The 20,441-nt window shown below is 49.2% G+C and overlaps 2 protein-coding genes across 2 annotated transcripts; both read right to left on the reverse strand.

The window, feature by feature from the left end:
• Positions 1–571: 571 nt before the first annotated feature.
• SOX15 (SRY-box transcription factor 15) lies at positions 572–2,375 on the reverse strand. The gene is made up of 2 exons (XM_065897130.1): positions 1,601–2,375; positions 572–980 (listed from the first exon to the last, which is right to left on the reverse strand). Exons 1-2 carry the CDS (start codon positions 2,125–2,127, stop codon positions 812–814), a joined length of 696 nt encoding a protein of 231 aa, XP_065753202.1. The 5' UTR covers positions 2,128–2,375; the 3' UTR covers positions 572–811.
• A 1,313-nt stretch (positions 2,376–3,688) lies between these two features.
• FXR2 (FMR1 autosomal homolog 2) lies at positions 3,689–17,745 on the reverse strand. The gene is made up of 17 exons (XM_065897128.1): positions 17,308–17,745; positions 11,048–11,100; positions 10,621–10,714; positions 10,147–10,218; positions 9,884–10,032; positions 9,536–9,629; positions 8,944–9,060; positions 7,430–7,600; positions 7,148–7,226; positions 6,681–6,790; positions 6,358–6,444; positions 5,832–6,054; positions 5,435–5,632; positions 5,142–5,342; positions 4,952–5,047; positions 4,706–4,806; positions 3,689–4,390 (listed from the first exon to the last, which is right to left on the reverse strand). The coding sequence occupies exons 1-17, from the start codon at positions 17,386–17,388 to the stop codon at positions 4,295–4,297; spliced, it is 2,022 nt and encodes a 673-aa protein (XP_065753200.1). The 5' UTR covers positions 17,389–17,745; the 3' UTR covers positions 3,689–4,294.
• Between the last annotated feature and the right edge of the window lie 2,696 nt (positions 17,746–20,441).

Consider the following 20,441-nt stretch of genomic DNA (forward strand, 5'->3'; position numbering starts at 1 on the left):
TGAGCTGGCTCCTGGAGTACATTCCATGTTTCTATTCATCCACCCAACCTTGGGATCCTTCCCATCTGAACCAGTCTGCTGGTGTGACTTTTAATCATTCCCTGTTCTTCTGCCATTGCAGCTTTAGTGGAAATGCTTGGTTGACCCAGATCCTTAGAAACGGTAGGGGAAGAGATTTACGGGCTGACATTTAATCATTTAGCTGAGATTCTTTCTTTAGCAGAAGTTTCCAGCTACTTGCCTATTCTGGGCAAAACTCTTACCCTGTCCCCCCTATTTCCCCACTTCCCTTCTGACCCTAGAGGACAGAGGCTGGACAGTGGAAGGGAATAGGTGCTTGTGGATTCCTCCCTCCCGCACCCTGGCTCAGACTATCTCCTGGACCCCAGTGCTTGGTGGGGGAAGGGGGAAGGGGGACAGAAGAATGACTGACTCAGGCAGGGCCCCAGGGTGGGGTGTGGAGGTTCCTGCTCTGGCAGGTCCAGGCGGAAGGGAGTGGAAACTGCTGGTTCCTGCTGCAGTAAAGGCGAACAGAGATGGTACAATAAAGACTCAGAGACGTGGTGTAATCGTACAAAACTGTGTTCAGCCTACAAAAAAAAAAAAAAAAAAAAAAAAAAAAACTCTTGTTTTGTTCCCATTGGCTTTCAGGGCTTTGGGGGGTACTGCCCACCTCCTCTGAACTGTGGTCCAACACAGTTCTAGAACAGGGTTTGCAGCCTGGGAATGGTGGTGGTGGTGGTGGTATTGGGGTGTTTCTGGGTAGAAAAGGAGGATGGAAACCTCTCTGGGAGGTCCATGTCCATGAGGATTAGAGGTGGGTTAGGGGCATGGGGGCCCCTGGGAGGGGAGGGTTGTACAGAGTGGGAGAGCCTGGGGGTGGGTAGGGGCTGTAAGGGGGGAGCAGCTCCCCCTGGAACCTTGGGTTACTCTGAGGGAGAGAGCACGGCGAGGAGGCTTCCGGTTTACAGTGGGAAGAGCTGCAAAAAGAAACACCGGGGTTAGAAGGCACTTGGTCCCCTGAGTTGGAGGTGCCGAGGAGGGTCCCCAGCTCGCATGTGGGGGTGGTTCTGAGCAGCTCTGTGCAGACAAATATAACTTGTCACCCACCTACCCATCGCTGGAACCGGACCCCAGGACGGCTTAGAGCAGCGCCGCCGCAGCCGTGTTGGGGCACGCTCAAGAGCGAGCTTGCGTGCTGCGCGCCTGTTTTCCTCTTTTGGGGCGGCAGGCCAGGAAGGGGTAGAGCTGGGCTTGGCCTGTCCTTGCCCCGAGGGCTGGGAGAGGAAGCTGGGTCACACGAGGGCCAGAATCGGGGGTGGGAAACGGGAAATTCTGGTAACTAGAACACGGTCACATCCAGGGCACTGTGGTCTGCTCCTGCGGTGCCACCACCAACAGACTATGATGGAAACGTCCTCTAGAAACACCCTGGCTCCCCGGAACTCTCCCACCCTTCACGGAGCGCCCCCCAAACTTCTCCGGGTGTGTCTCCTTCTTGGGTGGGCTCGGGGCCCCTGCCAGCCAGGCCCTCTGGTATCCGCCCCCACCCAGGCTGCAGGCGGGGGGCACGTCCTCATTCCGCTCCCCGGGCACTCACCCGTAACCGCCAGGCAGGTAGGCTGTCGAGTAGTTGGGGGGCTGGTACCCAAAGCCTCTGCTCCCCTGGGTGGTCGTGTACCCGGGCCCCCAGACAGGCCCGCCGCCAGCCACGCCGCCGCTTCCCTGGCCGAAGTGGGGCGACCCGGCGCCCGCGCTCTTGGTCTTGCGCCGGGGCCGGTACTTGTAGTCGGGGTAGTCGCGCAGGTGCCGGGCCCGGAGCCGCTTAGCCTCTTCCACGAAGGGCCGCTTCTCGTCCTCGCCCAGCAGCTTCCACTGCGCGCCCAGACGCTTGGAGATCTCCGAGTTGTGCATCTTTGGGTTCTGCTGCGCCATCTGGCGGCGCTGGGCGGAGCTCCACACCATGAACGCGTTCATGGGCCGTTTCACCTTCTCCAAGGGAAGCCCCCCGGAGACCACTGGGCTCCCGGCGCCCTCCCGCTCCTGGGAGCCCGAGGACGAGGAGTTAGGGGCTGTGGGAGTGGGAGGTTCCAGCCTCCAGGCCTGTGAGGAGCTGGGTAGCGCCATCGGGGGTGAAGGGAAGCCTTAAGAGGGCGTCTTACACGCCCTCCCCTCCAAAGTGAAACGTTGATTCCCCAAACCCGGTATCCTTAAAATGGAAGTGCCTTCCTAGTCCGGAGTCGTTACAGAGAGACTCGTGTCCTTAAAAGGTATATATATCGTCCCCAAGTTCAGAGTCCTTATAATGGAGCCCCTGCCACCAATCAATCCGGCACGTTTGGGGAGTCAAGCGCAAAATCCGCTGTCCGGTACCCAGTCTTGGATAGGCTGTGCTCTTTCCTTGTGGCCGCGGGGTCCTCGACCCTGCCTCGCTCCCCCTACTAGCTGCCGGCCACCGGCCCGGGTTTCGGTGAAGGCGGTAAAACTTCGCGCTCTGGGGTCCCGCAGCTGCCAGGAGGCACAGCCCGAGTGCCACAGCCCTCTCTCACCTGGCCTCAGCGTCTGTGGCTGCCGGGTGCGCCAGGCCCGGGAACTGCTGTTAACGACTGACTCCTCCCTACTCCCTCCCAGCCGACCGCGCCTCCTGAAGGGGCGCCAACCTCCCCCCTCCCTTAGGCCAACCAGGTGTCCTGTTCTTCCCAGCCCCCAACACTCCCCCCCCAGGGGACCACGCCTCCTCCCCACCCAAGACCCAAGTCAGGCCTTCCAGCCCCAGTGGCTCTGAACAGCTACCCCTCCCTTCTTAAGCACTGGCAATTTAAAGTCAATGCCTTTGCACAACGGATCAGGCATCTGGTGATCAAAAGCCCTCAGGCTCAGAGTTGTGCTGGGAGGGAGGTGAGGACACCCAACCCCCCAATCCAAACCAAACTCTTTTCTGGTGCCTCCTGCTCCTCAAACCCCTAACCTGGCCCGGGGCAAAAAAGTCTGGCAGTCAGGAGGTAGGCAGGCCATTTTTGTTTCCTGAGGTGCTTGGGTGGTGATTCAACCCCTTTCCAGGTGAGAAAATTTAAACCCTCCCCACTATAGCCCCCAAACCTAGGTTTCTCCACTGCATGTTTTATTTCTAATCCTCAGAGTTGGGAGGCAGGGAGCAAGGAAGCCCAGGATGACCCCTAAGGCTGCGAGGTCAGTGATGTGGATGCTGGAGAAAAAGCCTGGATCCAGGGCACAGAACCAGCAGGAATGAGGGCTGGACACCTAGGTCCCAGAGGCTGTCTTGAGGGAACCCTGCTCCCCACTCTGCCCAAGGCCCAGCCCAAGCCCCAGGCCTCAGGTAATCGGATTAAGCAGCCTGCCTTGGCTCTCAGCTCTTAGCAGGAACAGCTCCAGCTCTGAGCAGCCCTACCTAGCCCGCTGTGACTCAGGGTATAGGAGTGGCCCAGCTCCCTCTACCAGCAAACCTGGGGGAGGGGAGAGGCAGCAAGGCACAAGCCACTCTCCTCTGGACCAGGAGGGTACCTGGGCCTGGAGAATTTAGGAATGTCAGAAATTCCCAGAAGTAGACCAACTTTGGAATGCCAGAGAAGCTAGGTGTGGAGATACAGGAAAACAAGGGTCAAGGCAGGTCAGTCCTACACAAACAGATGGACCAAACTGGGCATAAGGAAGGTGCAGGAACCAGAGGGCCATTTGGATTTTTTTATTCTCTTTTTAAATACTGTACAGTGAAAAATAAATACGCCTTCTCATCCACCAGACAAGGTTGGTCCCCCCTCCCCTGGGGGACCTTGTCACCCCCCTTCATACACACCCCTGGTTCTACTCCAAAACCTTCCCCATGCCTCCCACCCACTTATACCCTTACTATCCCCGTCTTCCACAGTGATGAGGCCCCAGAAATGGGGGGTACAGGACGGGAGGAGGGATAGCAGGGGAGCCCCCCTGAACTGTCCAATCTGGGTGGGTCAAGGAGCACCCCGCACCAACAGGCGGAGAATGGGGGTGTTCAGAGAGAGATTGGGGCATTAGAGGATAAAGGCACATCCAGTCTGATGGGGAAGGAGAGAGGCTCCCCTCACCCTGGGGGTAGGGTGGACAAGAGGGAGGGGGGTATGACCCTGTTACACACCCCTCCACTAGCTCCTGGAGGCTGGGGGGGGACCCAAGCTGCTGTGCCACCCCCCCGCCCCCCTAGATAAGAGCAGCTCCAGCGCAGGTCAGTTGGGCCTGTGAGGGCCATGGTGTTGGGCAGCAAGCGAGATGGAGAAAGGAGGGATGCGGGCTGGAGGGTTTATGAAACCCCATTCACCAAACTACCCAACTCCAGGGGGGCAGAGAGCTCCCCATTCTCTGAGGGGCCCTTAGGAAGCTTGCTGACAGAGTCACCCTGAGGGGGGAGTGGGAAAGAAAATGGAGAGGAAGGAAAGAAAAAGGTCAGTAGAAATTCAGGTAATGCCATTCCCTACCACCTAAATGCTCCAGGTACCTCCAGGCTGGTCCCCTGTAGTCACTTTTACTGGGATCCAGAAAATATGAACCAAATTCTCTTCTACTCAAACTTTTCACTATTCTAAATGCAGTCTGAACTCCATCAGACACGCCTTCTCTGCAATTTAATGAGAGGTTCTTTGGGAGTTTTCTTGTGCCCCTACCCCAGAACAACAAAAAAGGAGGTGGGGTAAACTCTATCTTGCTTGCCTACCTTCTGTCCTGAAAGAGAATCCTCTGAAGGTTTAGTGCGTTCCAGGGGTGGCCGCTGGCGGCTCTGAGACTTTGCTCGGGAGATATAGTCAGCCACAGTCACTGGGGAAGGCAGAGGACCAAAAGTTTCAGAAGGAACCCAGGTACCCAGCCCCTAGACACCCACTGAACCCCAACCCCTAGCTTTCACAGGATAGGAGGCATCCTGTTCTCTGAGGAAGTCTGCTGCCATCCTGTGTGAGCTGACCTGGCTGACGGTCTCCACTGATCGAACCATCAGTCCGGTTACCACGGTTACGGCGGCGGCGGCTCCGATTACGACGCTGGGGTCTTGACTCATCTTCTGTGGGGCAGGGGAAAATGAGAGCTGTGCATCAATCTCCCATCCCTCAATTCTTGCCCAGTTCTGATTTTTCAGATCCAGGTACACCCCTTACCCAGGCCATTCTCTGTCATGCTGGGCCCGTCAGATTCCAGGCCTCCATCCATGACAGTCCTGTCTTCATCAGTGCGACGGCGGCGGGAACGGCGGCGCCTGGCACTTGCTGGGGGGGGTTCTCCAGGCTCTGAATCAACTGGGGGCTCTGGTTCGGATGTGTCCAGTAGGCTGTAGGGATTACTGTCTGGGTCCTTCAGCACTGGTTAGAGGAAAAAGAGGAGTTGGGAGTGAGGTGTCCATCATCTTTCCTTTTGGCCCACATTCGTGAACCTAGCTGTCTGCTTCTGGTACCTGAGCTAATTGATGAAGAGTTGTATCTTGAGGTGGGCCGGGGGGCAGGTGGGGGTCCCCTACCCCGGCCCCCAATCGGCCGCCTCCGACTTTCTTCCCCCCGGGTCGGGGGATCCCGGTCACCAGGCCCAGCTCGGTTGGGCTCTTCCCTCTTCTCTGACTCAGTCTCAGAAGCTGTGGATAGGTCTGAGATGGGGCCTGAAGAACACAGTAGGGTTCAAACAGGGTCACTCACCCTACCCCAGGATCCATCCCAGTCCCCAGGCTGGAAGACTCTCGCTCTCACTCCTAAGTCCCCCAGCCAACCACTTCTTCATCTTCTCCATCACCCTTTCCTCAAACTTCCACCCAGACTTCTGCCTCCCACACACCCCACCACTGCTCGCCTCCCTCTCACCACAGGCAGGACCGCCTGGCCTCCGGCCCCGGCCCCGGCCCCCGTAGCTGCCCCCATAGGTTCGTGTGGTGTGGAGGGAGGAGGAGGAGCTCTCATCGGTGGTGTAGCCAGCCTTGTCGCTGCCACCGCTGCCCCGCCCACTCCCAGGAGGGCGAAAGCCCAGCCCAATCTGCCGAAGCTGTTCATCAATTTGCAACCTCTCCAAGCGAAGCTGCTCCACCTCCTGGTTGGGGAGAAGATGGAGAAAAACAAGGAAGGAGGAATAAGTATAAGATCAATGAACAGTCTCTTTTTCCTGCTTCTCTGCCCTGACTGTCCCTATGGATCTGAACTCTCAGGAATGCAAGAAGGCTTAAAACAGGGAAAATTCTGGGCTCCAACTCCACAGCCCCAATTTTCCACCTAATGGTTTCTATTCTACTCAGAGATACAAACTGGGAACCACCACTTTTAACTTTATCCACCAGTATCCTTAGTCCCCTTGTACACATGGATCTCTCCTCTCCCAGGCTTCTGGCTTGGATACCTGCAGGTAGGAGAGGTGATACTCCAGCAGAGCCTGAGCATTGCTGATATTCTCTCGGGTGCCAACAAATATGAAGGGAACCATTCCCTGGAGAGCAGAGGAAAGGACAGATGGATTAGAAAGAGACTCAAATGAAGTTTTAAGTCCACCCTGTCTCCTACAGAAGCCCACCCAAATGGGATCTTTCTGGGCTGTACATCTACCAGGAAAAACCAAAGTTCCCAAGCCCCAACCCCTAGAAATCCCATCTCTCAAGGGAATGGCTTGGAGAATAATCCCATCTACTTCTGGCAACCAATCTCTAGGTGTTAGCTGCCCCATACCTCCTCCCTGGGGTTCTTCTTGTCATTATCACCTTCTACTCGAACCCTCACCACACCAGATTTATCCACAATCTCCTGGATCACTTTCCCGTTCTTTCCAATCACTTTGCCTGAATGGGTAAAGGAGGAATTAGGCCTTTTTTTTTTCAAAGGAAAGAAAGAAAAAAAAAAAAAAAGGAAAGAAAGAAGAGTAAAAACAGACAAGATAAACAGTTTTCCAGCTGCTACATAAGGATTCCGTTTAATGGTTCTCTTGCTTCTAAGCTTCTGGTGTGTTTTCACAGGACAAAATATCACAATCCCTAGAAATCTGTTCTCCCATTTTTATCGCTCCTACTACAGACTGTTTGCTCTGTCCTTGTGAAACTGGAAGTTCACAGGGAGGTGCCAAGCCAGAATCACTTTAGAGCATCTCACATCTGGTCCCCAGCTGTATTCTCTTATACACATACTCATCCCCAACTCACCAACCAGGTTCCTGGGCACTTGCACGGAGTCCTCAGAAAACTCAAGGTAGCTCCGGGCCTGTCGGCACGCCTCGGGAGTCTAAAAGAAGAGGAGTGGGGAGTCATTAATAAAACAGAACACCTGGATCTCAAACAGTGATCTTCCTGCCACTCTCTGTCTTTGAGAAAATGTGGTGCCACCGAAGTCAGGGAGGGAGGTCAACAAGACAGGCTTCCTTTCTGTTTCACACTCTCTTCTCTCTATCCCCTAAGGGACCTAGACAACAGCTGTCTTTTGCTGACCTCCCCATAGATGCGGAAAGTGCAGGTCTCTTCACCCAATTCGATGGCAGTCACCCCAGGTACTTTTCGGGCCTGCTGGATGTTGGCACCATGAGTCCCAATTGCTAGTCCCATCAGGTCCTCTCGCACTGTGAACTCCTCTTGGAAAGCTGCCGCCAGCTGCTTACTTGTCTGAAAAAAAAAAAAAGGCACTGGACCACTGGACTATAGGAATCATGGAGAAATCTCAGAACACCTGTCCCAGATACCTGATGCTTTGCATAACTTAAATGAGAAAAGACTGTATGAAAGAAAGCCAGAACTACCTGGGAGTCCACTGACCACCAGGACCTGTGAAGAATTCAGGAACTTTTCATTCCACTCCTACCTTCCCAATACCAATGGCTTGGTGGGGAGGGGAGGTAATGATGGCCGAATCTGGGCTGAGATCCATCAAAGATCCGGATTTGGCTATAACACTATCTGGTTGTGTGATCCCAAACAAAACATACTCTCTGTGCCTCTGTTCTGTCATCTGCTAAATGATTACACCTGACCTACCCTATTCCCAGACTAACAAGAGGGTTAAATAAAGTTGGTATGAAAGAAAGGACTTTTCACAAGGTAAATGCAAGTGTAAGGAACTATTTACCTTAACCAAACCAATATCAACTCCCAAAATAAAACATGAAAAGTTGAACAGAAAGCAACAGGTTGAGAAAAGCATAAAAAGAGGTTATAGTACACCATGCTACCACTTCATTTCTCAACCAGTCCTTAGAGGGATACCTGAGTACAAGGGCAGGAAAAGGGAAAGGTTCTGGCAGTGCCCTGAGTAGCATCCCTGGAGAAGTAAAGATTACCATGGTCCAGAATTTTCAAAGGCTCCCGAAAAGATCAGTTCACTTGATAAAAAGGAAACAGATGTTCAAATACACACATACACGTGCATGCAAGCACGTGTATATATACCATCCTCATTTAGGATGGTATAATCCTAAGAGAATCTGACCATCATAAGATGTCAGAACACAAAAAGACCCTGCAGAAACACTCACATTCGACTACCTCATTGTCACAGCTAAAGAAGAAAAAGCTCACTGAAATCAAATTATTTGACAAAGCAAGACTTAGGATTGATTCCAAGTCCAGTGGTCTTTCCAGTGTACAAATGGTTCCCAAACATATCCCACAAAGCAGTCTGGTCCTCAGAGGTAATTTGGGGGCAACCAGTGGAGGTAAGAGCCACACCCTCTTGCACTTTTAGACCCTGTTTTGATTGATCTGTTTTATGCATTGTGCTTTCAAGTAAAATTTCACTTGGTCTAAGGGTCCCTTTGAAAAAAAAGAAAAAAAGCTTGTACTAAAACATGATGGAGCTCTGCCATCTGGAGGAGTCTGAGATAAAATAGCAGACCCAGGTTTAATGGCCCAGAAAGACCTTAATGTCTGTTCACAAGAGCATGGGTGGAGGATGGGGTGGGAGGGGAGAAGGACAATACCAATCAGCAGTAAAAACTGAAGCCAAAACTTACCTCGAGGTGCTTGGTAGCTTCTTCATTGCGGGACATGAGTAGCAGTTTGGTGCGCAGGCTTCGGAAATGCATATCACCCAGCAGGGATGCTCGCTTCACAGGGGCTTCTGTGGTTGACTGCAAAGAAACCAATGGAAAAGTCATTAAAACTGACTGACTACATTTTAGAGGAGATCCAGGAACTGGGAATCAGGATGCCTGAGTCACTGGAAAAGGGTGGGAGTTAAGAAACAAAGTTGAGGAACAGGAAAAATCACTGTCAGTCTCACAAGGGCCTACTAACTGGGTGCTTAAGGGAAGTGATTTTAAGTAGCAAGCGCAGGTGAGAATCACACTGTCTGCTTTTGAGAGTCCAAATATGCAAGGAAGGGTACCCAGCCCAAACTGCAATACGATGGTCAGGTTGAAAAAAAAATTAAGGTCATACATGAGAAAGACTAAGGAAAGGTAGGGCTAACCTGGGTCCACAGAGGTCAGGAGCAATAAAGTCCTCTCTGACAAATAAATATAAGCACATTTTAGCTCTTCTCTTCTTGCAAAGGAGTTAAAAGGGGAAAAGGGCTTAGGTGAAATTCAGGCAGAATAAACTCACCAGAATGAAGAGCTCACTATTTGTGATGTTGAGAAAGATGCAGTTTGCTCCCAATGCTTTCTTGAACTCTTTATGGACGTTTTCATTGGAGCAGCTGCAGAGAAAGAGAACAGTGCTCAGAGGGCAGAGTGTAGAGTACAGTTGAAGGGGAGAGAGAGAGGGACTGAGAAAAATAAGGACTGCAGTAAAAGAACAGGGATGAGGAAACAGAGGAACTGGGAGCAAAAGGGACTCTAGAGGGCCTAGGGAACACAGAACACTGAAACTGGGAGCGGGGGCTGGGACAAACAAGGGCAGAGATGAGGACCATAAAGAGGGCCCCCCACTCCCGACATCCCAAACACTCACGCCTCTCTCAGATCCTCAGGCACAGCCATGGTAACCTTGAAGAAGCTGCCTTTGGTTGCAAGGGGATTGGGATTAACTGGCCGAAGCCGTTCCAGGGTGACAATCTCATTGTAAGTGGCATCACAGGCAGCATATTCAATGACATAGAACTGGCAGAAGGAAAGAAAGGAGAAGCTGTGGATGACCTGAGTTTCTATCTCCCACCTTTCTCTGACTAAAATACGTGTTCCAGCAGTTCTCCAAAGGCCTTGACAATCACTCACATCTCCCTTCATCATCCGCACCCGGGCCAGCCACCAGCCACAAGGTTCTTGCTCATTGGCTCGAGAATAAACCTGAAGAGAAGTTGAAAATAAAAGAGATATTGAGGACCATCCAAAAACATCAAGAATGGAATGAGCATTAAGACACTTGGGAGGCATCCTAAACTAAGATAAAGGAATCTAGAGGAAGGAGCTGCTAATTAAAATCAGAGTACACTTGATTTTAGATGCTGTTATCATAAATGGAAGAAAAGTGAATCCCCTGAAAACAGGAAGCTCCCTGAGAGCTTGACTGATCACAGCAATGATGGACAGAAAACTGCTGTATTTCACTCTTCCACAGGCTGCCTAGCTGGATGGAGGAAGGAGCGTGAACCAACCAGTGAGGAGCCTAGGGTACTGGTATCAGGGTAAGGGAGACGCAGAATCCTGGGAAAAGGGACATTTAGAAAAGGTGGACTCCAAGGCCCTTACCTCCACTTCATCCCCTTCTGTGATCTCCTTATTATAGTCAGCTGGAGGTGGTAGCCGGACATCCCCAAAAGGAATCTGCCTCTCACTCTGCCAGCTGCGAGGGAAAACAGTGATATGAAAGCATTCAGGCGAGTGTGGCTGCCCGTCTCTTCCTCCACCGGGCATTTTCCACCTTCCCTGGTGATTACAAGTTAAACTCCAGGCCCTGCTCCATAGTGGTGCTTTCCATCTCTTGCTAGAATCTAAATATGGAGTCAAATGACCCCCACTCTCACCATTTCCTCTCCTGGGATCCATATAAGTTGCCCACCCAAACCCTTGGCTCTCCCCCACCTATTATACACGCCTCATGGGACTCAGCCGCCCCCTCTTCTCCACTCTCCTGCTAGGACCTAGTATGCTGGATTCTCTATTCCCAAGGTCTTACTTGTTTTCAAAGAAGATGGTGACAGAGTCTTCATGGACATCCTTCACAAAGCCCTAGAATGGATTTTAGAACAAAGTAAAAAAAAAAAAAAAAAGACAATCAACTACCACCTCAGCCATCAAGGGAACAGACAGTTTTAGAGGGCCTTAAACTAGTTTTTTTGTTTGCTTTTCTTTTCTTTTTTTTTTGCCCGCGCCTTGTGGCTTGCGGGATCTCAGTTCCCCAACCAGGGACTTGAACCCGGGGCCACAGCAGTGAAAGCCAAGAGGGCCTAACCACTGGGCCACCAAGAAACTCCTTTTTTTAAAACTAGAGTTTTAGATGGGGACACAAGCAATCTAAAAACAGGGCTAGAAAAAGCTGTATTGGTGAAGGAATACGAATGTTGAGGTAGCAAGAAAGGAAACAATACTGGCAGGGAAAGAAATGTTGCAAAATCCAGAAATAAGATAAGATAGAAATTAAGTAGAAGGGAGAAACATCACCTGCATCAGAACAGCTGGGAAACTAGTGGTCTCCTACGGCTCCCACAGAGGCCTCCCTATCTGTCTGCCTCATGCAGTGCTGAGCAGCTTGCCAGAGTTCAATTAAAATACCAACAACATTCAGCAAAGCTAAGAATATCCCATGAGACAGTGTGAGGTTGTCCTGGAACACCTAGAGAACATCAGGATCTGCCAAGAGAGAAAGGGTCTAGCTCCTAATACAGCAAGAGGCCTGAGCGAACTTGGTGCCTTGATGCCTGGGTCGTAAGAAAATAATCAGAACACTGGAGAAATTAGAAACAAACACAATTTACGGATGGAAAAATTAGAATTTAAAAGATGTGAGGGGGCTTCCCTGGTGGCGCAGTGGTTGAGAGTCCGCCTGCCGATGCATGCGACATGGGTTCGTGCCCTGGTCCGGGAAGATCCCACATGCCGCCGAGCGGCTGGGCCCGTGAGCCATGGCCGCTGAGCCTGCGCGTCCAGAGCCTGTGCTCCGCAACGGGAGAGGCCACAACAGTGAGAGGCCCGCGTACCCCAAAAAATAAAAATAAAAATAAAATAAAATAAAATAAAATAAAAGATGTGAGGGAATTCCCTGATGGTCCAGTGGTTAGGACTTTCACTGCCATGGGCCAGGGTTCAACCCCTGGTCAGGAACTACGATCCTGCAATCCTGCGAGCTGAGCGGTGCGGCCCAATAAATAAATAAAAGATGTGAGATTTCTAAATGCTAGACTAGGACATTGCTAAGAATTTGAAAAGAGTAAGAAAATTTGTAGAAGACCCCAAACTTGAGATGAAGACAAGGGAGAGGAACAGGGATGACTGAATAGCTGGAATCGCTGGTCTACCTCCTATTTTCTCTTTTTTTGGTCAAGGCAGTGAAAGCTCTGAGCCCTAACCACTGGACTGCCAGGGAATTCCCCACCTATTTTCTATGTCTTCACTGAGCAAGCCAAAGCTATGCGTTCAATCCTGTGCTCCCAATTTTCCTACCTTCTCTCCTGTTTTTCACATACTCAAAATTAGGGATTGCTAATTTTGATGAAGTCCAATTTTTCAACTTGTTCTGTATCTGAGCTTTTGGTTTTATATCTAAGAAATCTTTACCTAATGTCTTTGTCTAGCGTTTTATAGTTTTTATTTTACATTTAGGTCAATGATCCATTTTGAGTTAAATTCTGTATATGGTGCCAGATACAATCAAACTTTTTTTTTTTTTTTTTTTTTTGCCGTACGCGGGCCTCTCACTGCTGTGGCCTCTCCCGCTGCGGACAACAGGCTCTGGACGCGCAGGCCCAGCGGCCATGGCCCACGGGCCCAGCCTCTCTGCGGCATGTGGGATCTTCCCGGACTGGGGCACAGACCCATGTCCCCTGCATCGGCAGGCGGACTCGCAACCACTGCGCCATCAGGGAAGCCCCAAACTTCATTTTTAACCTATGAATGTGCAGTTCTTTGAGCACAATGTGTTGAAAGACTATCCTTCCTCTACTGAATTGCCTTTTCGCTTCTGTCAAAAATCAGAAAATGCAAACTAATGCATAATGACAAAAGGCATTGGTGGTTGGTGGAAGACTTTTGGGATTGATAGAAATTGTGGTGATGGTTTGTTTTATATATATGTCAAATCTTAACAAATTGTATGCTTTAAATAGGTGTACTTCATTGTATGTCAATTATGCCTCATTAGATTTTTTTTAAAAAATCAGGGGTTTCCAAAAGCTAATATACGAAGAACTATTCCTGAGCTTTGCAGGTAGGAACAAAATATGAGTTTGGGAGAGAAAACACCAAAAATGTACACTTGTGTCACTCCCACCTCAGAGAACTGATCAATCATAAACACTTAATACACTGTTTTTTCCTTAAATCTAAACCTAAAATGTCACTCTTGATACCAGCCATCTTTCTCTTCTTTCGGGAAGGGATCTTGTTATGGAGTCCTACTACTTAGAGCTTTACTTCTGCCCAAGGCATTAGTCCTCCTGGTACTGCCTAGCCTCTGACTTACCCATGCTTCAGCCTTCTCTGCCATTCCCTTCTTCAGTAATATTTTTTCCGCTCTTCATTCAGCTCCATCAATACCCATTCCTACTCTTCTCCACTCACATCTTCTATTTGCCCAAATCCCTCTCTTCCCTTTTGGGTTCTTCCCTTAGCTCCTTTTTTTTTTTTTTTTTTTCTTCTTTTTTCCTTAGCTCCTTTTTAGGTGTCCTCCTCTTTTCTTCCTTTATAAGGATTTCTCTAAACATTTCATCTAGCCTCTTCAGCTGACTTTATCCAATTCTTTATCCAAAATGTCTATCTCTAAGCTTTAGAAATAGTTTATCAAGAGAGAGTTAGCTATTTTCAAAACATTTCAGGGATGAGATAAAACATAGTGGAAGAGAATCACTTGCCTGCTTCTTTTGTGAAGAGATCCCCACTCCTAGATACACTCATTCACAAAGGATATGTCTAAAGCTCTAATCCAATTCTCCTCCAACATGTCAGGGTTGGCCCTGAGGCAGAGGTAGCAACATTACCCTGGTTTTTCCAGCTACCATGATCCCAAGGCAGAAATGCAAAGCTCAGAATGGAGTTTTCCCTCACATAACTCAGCATTTCAACTAAACTGTCACTCATTCTTATACTTCTAGGGTCCTTTTCCTTCAAAGATTCTCCAAAACAAGCTATCTCCTCAACTTCATATTCCAAGTCAGTCTCTGCTCCTTAATTCCACCCACATTACCCCAGTTTTTTTCCTCCAAAAATACCAGTGGCATAAAGTGAGCTCCTAGTTCTGCTCAGTCCATGCTCACTGAGAAGATAAGCAGAGGAGGGCAAGAGCAGTTGAGTGAATCTCTAGAAGGCTACCTACATCCAAAGGATAACTCAATTCAATTCAATGGCCAGGGCATATGGAGCTTTGGCTTATAGAGCCTAGGACTGGACAGAGGAAGTGAGAGCCCTAGGTTCCTAAGTACTTCACTTTCCTTAAATTATAAGATACAAAATTAGGTCCCACCTTCAACCTATCTTCTAGTCCTGGGTTCTCAAAATAAAGGAGGGAGTTCTAGAAGAAAATCAGGAAGGGTCTGGATAAAAATCACGTGTTGAAGGTGAGGATGCCATATTCCTTAAAAAGGAATTGGAATTGGGATATCCAGGTAAGGTCTGGAAAGTTGGATGACTGTGCCCTGGAAGGTGAACAGATATTTCATTTGGGAGAGCACCGCTTAAAGAACAAAACACATTAAGTTCTGACAGAAAAGGAAGAGCTGATGGGATTGCTAAAAGATAACTTAGATCCCAGATCTGACATTTGCAGTTCTATCCTGGAAGAAGATCAACAACACTAGGACCCAATTCTGAGAGGGATGAAAGGAACCTTCCCAAATTTATAGTTCTAGAAGCAATGTAAACACTCCCTGAACCACATTGAAGTTTGCTGAGTCATGAATATTAAATCAGCAGCAAGGACAGATTGGGTAAGTATCTATATGGCACTGAACGTTGAAGAAAGATTAGTCTGAATTTAAGGATTTACTGTTGTTTTCAACTGAGGCATGGGGCAGAAAATGCTAAAGTGGCCAGGACACAAAATCCACATTACCTGGCTTTCAGCTCAAGTCCAAACTCTATTCTCTGATTCAAAGCATCCTAGCCCCAATTCCCTCAATCAAGTCTATCACTGCCATAGCCCACAGGAGAAAAGAGAAAGATCCAGAGACACATTTTCTGTTGGACATTTATATGTGGAAAGGGAAACATGTCCCTTCCCAGCAGTCTCACACAGCTAATTTGAACTGGATACCAATCTTTCCCAGCTGTGTCTGACTCCCATGCTTCCTAGAACAAATGCAAACATCATATCTTGATCTCAGGCTCAGTTTAAGAATCACTTTTCTTAGGGATGGGAAGGACCCAGATGAAGGACAAGATACTGTGGGAAATGAGGCTAAAATCTTATGAGGAAAGGTATTTCAACAAAGGTAATGCAAGTTTGGGGAGAAAGGATATAAGAGACAAATGCACTCTATCAGAATCAGAAAGGAATTAAGAGAGTTTGCCAAAGAAAACAAATGCTATGGAGGGAGGCTAGAAGAAAAAGTCCCATGAGTTAGGAAAGTATGCAGAAAAAAATGACAGAAGGGATCAGCTGGGAGCTTCCTTCTTCCATCTTAGCTGGGTAATGGAATAGGTAGTTTCTGGGGATTACACAGAAATATTAGGAAAAAAAGCTAAAGGCTTATATTGAGAGGTTAAGTTAAGATAGATGTGGGTACCCACAGGCACTGAAGAATATAAAGAAATCTGGTGAGGGAAGTAAGGCAGAAATGAATAGGTATTTAGAATGGGTCAAAAATGACTACACTGAACTTATCAATCGAAGTTGGGGCAGAAACCTACTCCAAGGGCAAATATGAGACCCTTTCCAGTTATAGCAAGATATGATTTCACAGGGAAGGAGTTCGAGAAAGTCATTTCCAAGGGCACGAAGGTGGAGAGGTCTATTATGGGAGGAAAGGCTTGAGGGGAAGTGAAGGAAAGGGGGTTCTTCTCCTCACGAGTAATGTTATGATAAGATAACTCTGCTCTTGCTCCTCAGGGTAAAATGAGAGAAGACAGGAATCGGGAAAGTCTCTGAGACAATTCCAGGCATAAAGTCCAAAGAGGTTCAAAATAACAACAGTCACATAAAGAAAAATTCCTGAGAGGCAAGAGGGGTCTCCCTCTGGCTTAATCTAAATGGGAAAAAAATGTCCTAAAAAATAAGATTCGGAACAGCTTTAAAAGGTGGTAATAAAAGGAGTTCTAAAAAACCCAATCCTGGGCAACGGGGGAGCTGAAGTAAACAAGGATCTTTTAAAGATAGTCTCCTTCTCCTTTAAAAAAAAAAGGCTAGTGGATTCCCAAACTGGGCGAGTTGGCCAAAAAGTCTTCTAGAAGTGGAAATCCTTAAGAAGGAGATAAACAGAGGGAATCCTTGTGAGATCCCCTTTTAGAGATCAGGGATATGAAGCTTACACTCCTCAAGATGAAGAAACTGTATGAATGATCTAAATGTATGAGGTCAAAGTGAGATGACAAATACAAAACCATCCCTGGGTAGAACAGTAAACCAGCTAGTCTTGGAATAAAGGGGTGGGGCGAGAGACTTGAGAAAAGATGCCACCTTATGGCTATGAGGCAACTAGACTGGTACAGCCCAGAGTTCCTGAGGTCAAAGATACTAAATGTCATAAACAGATTCTGACCGTATCTCCTTGGGGTGGGAACAGAAATATAAGATGAAAGTGGGGTGAGTCTTCCAGAGCCAGTAAGCAGAGGCCTCTCCGAGGAAGATGAAAAGATCTAATATGGGACGGCCTTCCCAAGGGGGTAATAGGGAAGAATAAAGAGAATTCTCCATGTGCTTGGACTGTGGGGAAGACGTGATTCAGATCCAAGGTAGGTCTTCTACTAGAGACAGGAAAAGTCAACGAGACGCTGGGTAAATGGGGTCTCTTCTGGGGGGTTGGGGGGGGAGCTGAACCAAGTACAATAATGCTCTGATGCTCAATCCCGGAGATGCGGGTAAAAGCAGGTGTAATAGAGGGGCCAAAAATAAGAGGAAGGGGTTAACTTATAGAGGTCTCCCCCCAGGAGGGCCGCGGGTGGGAGCGTGGGTCTAAGGTTCTAAGGGTCAGGGCTTAGCTCCAGAATATCGATCCCGCCCCACTCTTCCCTGCTCTGGCTGGAGGGAGGGGGCTGAAGACCGCGTCCCCGGCCGGCGCGCCGCCTCACCTTGTAGAAGGCCCCGTTGGAGCCGCGCACCTCGACCGGCAGTCCCGGCTCCACATCCCCCCCAGAGGCCAGGCCGCCCATGGCGCCGCCACCGCCTCCGACCCCCCCGGCGGCGGCTGCAGCAGCGCTCTGAGTACGGGCCGGGCCAGGTCCCCGGCGTCTCCCCGGAGGAGGAGCCGGAGGGGGAGCCGCGGGGGGCGGGAGCCGGGCCGGCCCCACGGCGGCCCTGCCACAGCCAACGAGCAGGGGGCCGGGGCCGGGCCGCTCCCCGTCCGCCGCCGCCGCCTTGGTCTCCGCCACCGTGAGGGAAACGGCCGCCGCCGCCGCTGCCTTCGTCACCTCAGCTTCCGCCCGCCGCTGCCCCCGCTGCTGCCTCAGTCCCGGGACCCGCTGCTGCCGCTGCCGCTCCACGGCCTCCACCTCCCCCTGCCGCCGTCGCCTACTGCGCAGGCGCACCGGGCACCCGCCCGCCGCGCGCGGGCCCTGAGGCCCAAGGCGCAGGCGTCAAGGCTGGCGACCCAGCTCGCGCTGGCCAGCGCATCAGGGCTTCCACACTCCTCTTCACTCTCTCACGCCCCCTCCTGGTCGCTTACTTGCGCTTGCGCAGAACCAGACTGGTTCTTTTTCCTCGCCACCCCATCTCTCCACGGCCCCTGTCTCTTCCTTTTCCCACCCCACAACACTGAGAGCTAACCAATCATGGGGAGGGAGGGACGGAGCTCACTCAATCGGATTGGACTTCTGATGCTCCTGGTCAGACCACACCCACTTCACCACGGTGCGCTCCACCAGGCTTGTACAAGTTAGGGATGGGCATGCGCCTGAATGATTGCTTGGTCACTTTCCCCACCTTTGTCTTTCTTGGTGCGCACGCTCCGAAGGAAAAAAAAAAAGGAGTTGTCGAAAGAAAAAAAAAAAAAAAAAAGGGCCTGGTGCGCATGCGCTGGGCTTTACAGTCCACAAGGCGGACTGGATTCTTTTGAGCCTCTGTAACTCTGCACGATGCGGTTTAAGAGTCACGTTCTTGCCTTGAGAAGATTCTGATCATGCATACAAAGAAAGGTAAAAGAAAGACTTCAAGGCAGTACCGAAAGGCAAATGCAACTTAGCACAAGATTGGATATCTAAATGCGGAGAAAATTCAAAAGAGGAAAAATTGTTACGGAGAAAGGATAGTAGAGGGGAAACTTAGGATTCGTAAACTAAGATAAGTGAGAAATTTCGGTGGAAGTGAATAAAATAGACAAGAAATTAGGATCATGTGTTGTGCAGTAATCATTTAGCAAATATTTATTTAGCCCTCACTGTGTTCTATCCACTGTGGTAGGTGGTAAGGGTACAAAGACATGTGGTCCCCAAAACAAGGATTTTATAATATATTGGGGAAGGAGCAGACAAACACATTTAAGCAAGTAAGTGCATGGAATTCATTTGAACATGGGATAAAGATAAGGACTAAGTTTTGAGGGAATCCCAAGGAGACAAACAATGGTCAGTTGTTCTTCAGAGTGATAGGGAAAGACTACTGCACGGGAGGTGATGCAAATTGAGATTTGAGGGATAAATAGGCATTTGCTAGAGGAAAAGTGCAGTAAGAGTATTCTTGAGAGAACAAGGACTACAATGGTGCAGAGGAGCAGAAAGAACATGTCCTTTGGGGAACCACAGCTAGTTCAAATAGTGTTTGGCTTGAGGTAGGGAAGCTAGACTGCAAAGGACTTGTAAATCAGGTTAAGGAAAATGGTCTTCACTTTATCAATACTGGAGAGCCACTGAAAGATTTAAAGCAGTAGTATAATGTAATAATATTTATGTTTTACAACTGTGGGGAATAGATTAAAGAGAAAGGGCATTCCAGAAGGCAGTGAGAGCTGTGAGGAGCTGTTGCAGGTGAGAAAGATGCTGAGGAATGCCTTGGATTAGGGCTGTGGGCAACAGAGGTACAAGTTGATTTGAGCCTGTTAAATTTGCAATAGAATCAACAAAAATTGGTGATAAGGATGGGGTGGAGTCAGTGAAGAAGTGGGAGGAACACAGATTTCTACCTTGGATTGCTGAGTGCATGGTGATGCCAGTCATGGAAGAGAGAACATACGAGAAAAAGTTTTGGAGGAGAAGTTGATGAGTTCAATGAGTTTGATTTTGCTCTTTGAGTTTGAGGGTCTACCATCCAGGTGGTCATGTTCCTTTGTCTTCAACAAACTTCTCTTTCAGATCCCAATTTAAATATAATTTCATTAGCCTTCCATTATGCCCACACTGGTTTAGGTCCACTGCCTCACACTGCCAAAGCATCCTATACTCCTTTGTGGCACACATCATGTTGTAATTTTAATCATTTATCCAGCATCTGTCTTCTGCCATCACACTATAAGTAAGCCCTATGAGATCAGAGACTGGGTTCCAGGTCTGTTTGTCCCCAGCATTGTATACACAGTACTTAGCACAGTTCCTGGCACGGCAAATATTAACTGAAGGAACCAATGTCCTGTAGGTCAATGGACACACAAGTGTGTAGCCCAGGAGACATCTGGGCTAGAGAGGTGAATGTGAGAATTATCAGCATATTAGACATAGTTAAAGCTGTAAGAGAAAATTAGATGTCTAAAGAAAAGTGACTTAGAAATGGATTGGGTCCATGATAAAACTCTCAACTACAACAGTATTTAAAGGGCTGGCAGGGAATTCCCTGGTGGTCCAGTGGTTAGAACTCTATGCTTCCACTGCAGGGTACCGGTTGGATGCCTGGCTGGGGAACTAAGATCCCACATGCCGTGCAGCATGTCCAAAAATTAAACAAAGATACAAATAAATAAATAAAGGGCTGGCAGAAGAAGAGGTGCCTTCAAGCGTGCCTGAGAAGGAACATCAGTAAGGAGGGTAGCAGAAATAATAAAAGGGACTAGACTATCAGCAGTGATTCTGATAAGGAGTAGGGAGGGAGAATTAGAGAAATTAAGTGGGACAGATTATCAGGAGTTCTGGCTGTCAGACTAAAAAGTTTGGGTTTGGACCCTTAAGCAACAGGAGTGGCTGAATTTTGTCTTGGAAATGGCACCATCATCAATTTCGAAGCCTCTGGCAGCAACAGTCCTCTCAGATTTGACTTTTGCACTTTTTCATCTGCTCTAGTC

The sequence above is a fragment of the Phocoena phocoena genome, chromosome 19 (assembly GCF_963924675.1).
Source record: "Phocoena phocoena chromosome 19, mPhoPho1.1, whole genome shotgun sequence".
Classification (NCBI taxonomy): domain Eukaryota; kingdom Metazoa; phylum Chordata; class Mammalia; order Artiodactyla; family Phocoenidae; genus Phocoena; species Phocoena phocoena.